We start from the raw sequence: 6,468 nt of genomic DNA, 5'->3' as shown, positions 1-6,468 counted from the left end.
CACACAGCCACTTTTTTTGCTTTTTTTTTTGCTTTTTTTCACTCACGATCACAACCTTCGACTCGCGCAGCGAATAGTGAGTCGTGTCCTTCAGCAAGTCCATTCCGTATCAGGACAATAACCCCCTCGGACAATTACTCCCATCGGACAATACCCACCGACGACAACTATCCCCTAGGACAATTACCCAGCCATTTGGTTAATCACCCCCTATCCAATATATTAAAAAATTTGAAATTATCATCTGTTGTCCTCGATGGGGGCTAAATGACCTAGAATCGTCATTCAGCTCTACATGAGTAACCCTACGGAGGGCTCGCGACCCGCTTAGAGGAGTGCTAACACCTCGATCATATGTACGCCATGGAAGCCGGGATATGTCCTATGAATCTTATGATGATGAGGAGAAGGATCATAATTTTTTCTACTCTAGGCACAAGGCCCGAAATTTTGGGGGAGGGGGCCAATCGGTTAGCTCGATGCCAGTACGTAACTGGTATTTGATTTATAGACCCCGAAAGGATGAAAGGCAAAGTCGACCTCGGCGGAATTTGAACTCGCCCGGCGTGCTAACGTTACTCATTTCTTTATTGCCCACAAGGGGCTAAACATAGAGGGGACAAACTAGGAAAGACAGAGGGATTAAGTCGATTACATCGACCCCACTGCGTAACTGATACTTATTTAATCGACCCCGAAAGCATGAAAGGCAAAGTCGACCTCGGCGGAATTTGAACTCAGAACGTAGCGGCAGACGAAATATCGCTAAGCATTTCGCCCGGCGCGCTAACGTTTCTGCCAGCTCGCCGCCTTTAGGAGGAAGATCATAATCATGATTATGATGATTACGATGATAATGATGATGATGATGATGATGATGATGACGACAATGATGACGCTGATGATGATGATGAATGATGATGATGATGACGACGACGACGACTTTGATATTCATGATGATGATGATCATCATCAACATTATGACGACGATCACCACGACGACGACGACGACGCTGATGATGATGATGATGATCATCATCATCATCATCATGCCGACTTTAATGAGCGTTACATTGACGATCATGATGGCAACTATGTCCTTCGTCCTTTCGGCGTCATACAGTAAGTACCAGTGAAGAACTAGGGTCGATGGAATCGATTTGCCTCTTACCCACAAAAAAAATGCTGACTTCCTGCCATAATTAGAAAGAATTGCTATTTGTTCGGTAATGGTATTTTCGAAACGATTTAATGCAGCACAATAAGATCTCTGCGAAATCAGGATGCGTCGGGTATATGTCCGTGTGTTGTTTGTGCCATCAGATACAGTATTCTTTTATTCTTTTAGTCACTTATTCTGTTATTCTTTTACTCTTTTATTTGTGTCAGTCAGTGGAGGCGCAATGGCCCAGCGGTTAGGGCAGCGGACTCGCGGTCATAGTATCGCGGTTTCGATTCCCAGACCGAGCATTGTGAGTGTTTATTGAGCGAAAACACCTAAAAGCTCCACGAGGCTCCGGCAGGGGATGGTGGTGATCCCTGCTGTACTCTTTCACCACAACTTTCTCTCACTCTTACTTCCTGTTTCTGTTGTATCTGTATTTCAAAGGGCCGGCCTTGTCACTCTCTGTGTCACGCTGAATATCCCCGAGAACTACGTTAAGGGTACACGTGTCTGTGGAGTGCTCAGCCACTTACACGTTAATTTCACGAGCAGGCTGTTCCGTTGATTCGGGTCAACCGGAACCCTCATCGTCGTAACCGACGGAGTGCTTCCATCCATCCATGTGTCAGTCATTTGACTGCAGCCGTGCCGGGGCACCGCCTTTTAGTTGAACACATTGACCCCCAACACTTATTCTTTGTGAAACGTTCTTCATCTTTTCGGGGTCGAGAATATAAGTACCAATAGAGCACTGGGATCGATGTAATCGACTGTTCCCCTCCCCGAAATTGCTGGCCATGTGCCAAAATTTGAAATCAATATTACAGTTGTAACGTATAAAGTTGTGTTGCCTAGTGGTTAGAGTGTTGTACTCACGATCGCTAGTTCATGGGTTCGATTCCTGGACCGGGCGACAGGTAGAAAGAATCCTTGCGCAAGTTCACTCATCTGTAAATAGGTAACATTCCGATTAGGAAGAATATTGACCGGTTCGCCTAGCCATCAAGGTAGCATCGTTCGAAAGCTAAAACCAATACGAAACGCATTGTAACCAGCGATATATAACAACAACTGATTATCTGATCGATACCGTCATAGCGTTGCAACAAGATTACAGTTGTCAATACTGTAGCCTCGTCTTTCACTAATCTGGAATAATGCGGTAATCTCAATTGTGAATCATGTTACGCTTATCACTGACTGACTGGTGATTGCACGGGTTGGCAATCAGTCGACAAAACGACACAAACGGCAAAGACGTGACTGCATGACCACATACAATGCTCAGCTACCCAGAATTCACTGACTATTGATTGAATTTACATGACCGTGATGAGATGCAACGTATTTTTTATACAGATAGGCGTAGGAGTGGCCGTGTGGTATAGGCGTAGGAGTGGCTGTGTGGTAAGTAGCTTGCTTACCAACAACATGGCTCCGGGTTCAGTCCCACTGCGTGGCACCTTGGGCAAGTGTCTTCTACTATAACTTCAGGCCAACCAAAGCCTTGTGAGTGGATTTGGTAGACGGAAACTGAAAGAAACCCGTCGTATATATGTTTATATATGTATGTGTGTGTGTATATGTTTGTGTGTCTGTGTTTGTCCCCCCAACATCGCTTGACAACCGATGCTGGTGTGTTTACGTCCCTGAAGCTTAGCGGTTCGGCAAAAGAGGCTGATAGAATAAGTCCTGGGGTCGATTTGCTCGACTAAAAAGCGGTGCTCCAGCATGGTCACAGTCAAATGACTGAAACAAGTAAAAGAGTAAAAGAGTAAAGAGTGATTTATCGATGAAAGCGCATGGCTCAATGGTGAGAGCGTCGGGCTTACAATCATGAGGTAGTGTGTTTGATTCCGGTACCGGGTTGTTTGCTGTGTTCTTGAGCAAGACACTTTATTTCACATTGCTCCAGTACATTCAACTCTAGAAATGAGCTGCGACGTCACTGCTGCCAAGCTGTATCGACCTTTTGCCGTGGATAACATCGGTGGTGTGTAGAGAGAGGAACTGGTATGCATGGGCGACTGCTGGTCTTCCATAAACACCCTTGCCTGGACTAGTGTCTCGGAGGAGAAATTTCTAATCTAAGTGCAATCCCATGGTCATTCATGAACAAAATTGGCGGGGTCTTTTACCAGCTCGTATCCATCGACAAGGCACCAATGAGCAGAAAATATATGAAGACACCTGATCTTAACAAAAGATGGAGACGAGAGTGTATTACTCTTTACTCTTACTCTTTTACTTGTTTCAGTCATTTTGACTGCGGCCATGCTGGAGCACCGCCTTTTTAGTCGAGCAAATCGACCCCAGGACTTATTCTTTGTAAGCCCAGTACTTATCCTATCGGTCTCTTTTGCCGAACCGCTAAGTGACAGGGACGTAAACACACCAGCATCGGTTGTCAAGCAATGCTTGGGGGACAAACACAAACACACACACACACATATATATATATGTATATATATACGACAGGCTTCTTTCAGTTTCCGTCTACCAAATCCACTCACAAGGCATTGGTCGGCCCGGGGCTATAGCAGAAGACACTTGCCCAAGATGCCACGCAGTGGGACTGAACCCGGAACCATGTGGTTGGTTAGCAAGCTACTTACCACACAGCCACTCCTGCGCTTTTATTCTCTAGAATAAACGATAAAGATGATTAAGGAAATACGTGAAGTTGGAATCTTCGCTGCTGAGGGCCGTAAAATTGGTTTTCCATAAATCTTACGATTCATTCCAATCTGAATTCGCCTGATTGTAATAAACGGTGCAGATGAGTGTTTTCTCTACAATAAAAGGTAGAGATGGTCGCGAAAATACATAACGGTGGAAGCTTCGTTTTTGTGGACCGGGTGTATGGTATTAATGAATCTATCATTCGTTCCTATTACAATGGGCATGAAAATGATTTATTTATCACGGGTTCACTCATCACGGTGTTTGTTGTTTTATGGGCAGTCTTCTTTGATAAACGCGGTATGATGCAGTACAGTAACTGGAGCATTACAGTGGTTAAAAAAAAGGCATTATTGTTGTTGATATTGTTGCTGTTGTCGTCGTTCTTCGGCTTTTGTTGCTGTTTTTTTTTCCTCTCGCTTTGCTCAGTCCACGTAGCTGTAAAATAGACGCCATATGGAAGCATACTTATTAACCCATAGCGTGGGTGGCTGCGTGAGTGAAGGGGAGGGGGATCTAATTACTCATATGTTGATAGTGATGATGATGATGACGGCTACAATAGCCAAAGATGGTGGTGATGACGACGACGACCATGATGAAGATGATATTGATTGCTATGTGCCTTGATGAAGGAGGTGATGAAGAAATGGCGTTAATATTTGACGATAATGATCTTAATGAGCGCAAGATTGACGATAATGATAATGATGATGATGATGAGGATTATTATTATTATTATTATTATTATTATTATTATTATTATTATTATTATTATTATTATTATTATTATGGTGATGGTGATGGTGATGATGATAATGATGATGATGATGATGATGATGATGATGATGATGGTGGTGATGATGATGATGAATATTTTTGTTTTTCTTGTGATTAACATTATGAGTTGTGGAGCGGCGGTGTTGATGATGACGACGACGAAGACATCATCATCATCATCATCATCATCATCGTCATTGTCATTGTCAAAATGACGATGACAATGTTGCTGGTGATGATGATTACAACAAGGAAGATGATGACTATGCTCGCTGCTGCTACTGCTGATGATGATGAGGAGGAGGAGGAGGAACAGGAGGAGGATGGAAAAGGAGGAAGATATAGAGGAAATGAAGAAAACAATGGAAGAGGATAAGCAGTGATGGTGGTGGTGGTGGTGGTGGTGGTGGTGGTGGTGGTGGTGGTGGTGGTGGTAGTGGTGGTAGTGGTGGTGGTGGTGGTGGTGTTAATCGTTATCGTCGTAGGGTTCGTCGTGGTCGTGGTCATTTTGGTTGTTGTGATTATGCTTTTGATGTAATGTTGTGGGCGGTTGCGGTAGGGATATTTGTGCCAATGGAACCAGCAGTGTCCATGTATTAGCGGTGCTGGTAGTAGGCCCCTGGGTGCCAGCGGCTACGGCTGCGGCTACGGTGACGGCAGTGACAGCGGAGGTGGCAATAGCAGAGGCAGCAGCGGCAGCAGCGGCAGCAGCGGCAGCAGCGGCAAAGGCGACGGCGGCACGTGATGTTGTTTTTGTAATACACTGTGGAAAAAAGGCTGCACAGTATGCTGGCTGGTGCTTAGTGAAAAACATCAGAAAACTATCGAGGAAAAAAAAAATGGCGGTCTGATTGTTCGAGATATGAGAGTAGATATGGCAGATTTATAGTCAAGATAAATTCATTTAGAACGTCATCCGAATAATTACTCACCCATCACCATCGTCGCCCCCACCAACACCATCGCCAACCCCCGCCCCCTTCGGCTTCAGTTTAACCCATTTCCACTCATTACTAGGTCACAACTGTCTGTTCTACATTATTGATATTGTTTTGCTATTATCGACTTCGTTACAGCAGCAACCTGGCAGAACGGTTTAGCACGCCAGACAAAATGCTTAACGGCAATTCGTCCTTCCTTATGTGCTGAGCGCAAATTCCGTCGAGGGCGACTTTACCCTCCGTCCTTCCGAGATCGATAGAATGGAAGCACTCCGTCGGTTACGACGATGATGGTTCCGGTTGATCCGAATCAACGGAACAGCCTGCTCGTGAAATTAACGTGTAAGTAGCTGAGCACTCCACAGACACGTGTACCCTTAACGTAGTTCTCGGGGATATTCAGCGTGACACAGAGAGTGACAAGGCCGGCCCCTTGAAATACAGGTACAACAGAAACAGGAAGTAAGCGTGAGAGAAAGTTGTGGTGAAAGAGTACAGCAGGGATCGCCACCATCCCCTGCCGGAGCCTCGTGGAACTTTTAGGTGTTCTCGCTCAATAAACACTCACAACGCCCGGTCTGGGAATCGAAACCGCGATCCTATGACCGCGAGTCCGCTGCCCTAACCACTGGGCCATTGCGCCTCCACGATCGATAGAATAAGTACCAGTTGATCACCGGGGTTGGTATAAACGATTTGTACCTACTCCTAACTTGCTAGCCTTGTGTCAAATTTTGAAACTGTTTTATTGACTCCATTAGAGTGGCGAGTTGGCAGAACAGTTCAGCATGCCAGCCATAATCCTTAGCAGCAATTTGTGTGTCTGTGTTTGTCCCCCTAGTATTGCTTGACAACCGATGCTGGTATGTTTACGTCCCCGTCACTTAGCGGTTCGGCAAA

At 45.2% G+C, this 6,468-nt stretch overlaps 1 protein-coding gene across 1 annotated transcript; it reads right to left on the bottom strand.

The window, feature by feature from the left end:
* Positions 1-5,093: 5,093 nt before the first annotated feature.
* Positions 5,094-5,441, bottom strand: LOC115230433 (ice-structuring protein 2A7-like). The gene has a single exon (XM_029800627.1). It carries the CDS (start codon positions 5,439-5,441, stop codon positions 5,094-5,096), a length of 348 nt encoding a protein of 115 aa, XP_029656487.1.
* Between the last annotated feature and the right edge of the window lie 1,027 nt (positions 5,442-6,468).

This window comes from Octopus sinensis, unplaced genomic scaffold, assembly GCF_006345805.1.
Source record: "Octopus sinensis unplaced genomic scaffold, ASM634580v1 Contig15560, whole genome shotgun sequence".
Lineage (NCBI taxonomy): Eukaryota > Metazoa > Mollusca > Cephalopoda > Octopoda > Octopodidae > Octopus > Octopus sinensis.
The sequence above is the reverse complement of the archived record's forward strand: the minus strand, read 5'-3'. Positions and strand labels throughout refer to the sequence as shown.

Excerpts from the sequence above, each read along its gene's own strand:
- LOC115230433 (XM_029800627.1), bottom strand. The coding sequence starts at position 5,441 with ATGTTTTTCACTAAGCACCAGCCAGCATACTGTGCAGCCTTTTTTCCA.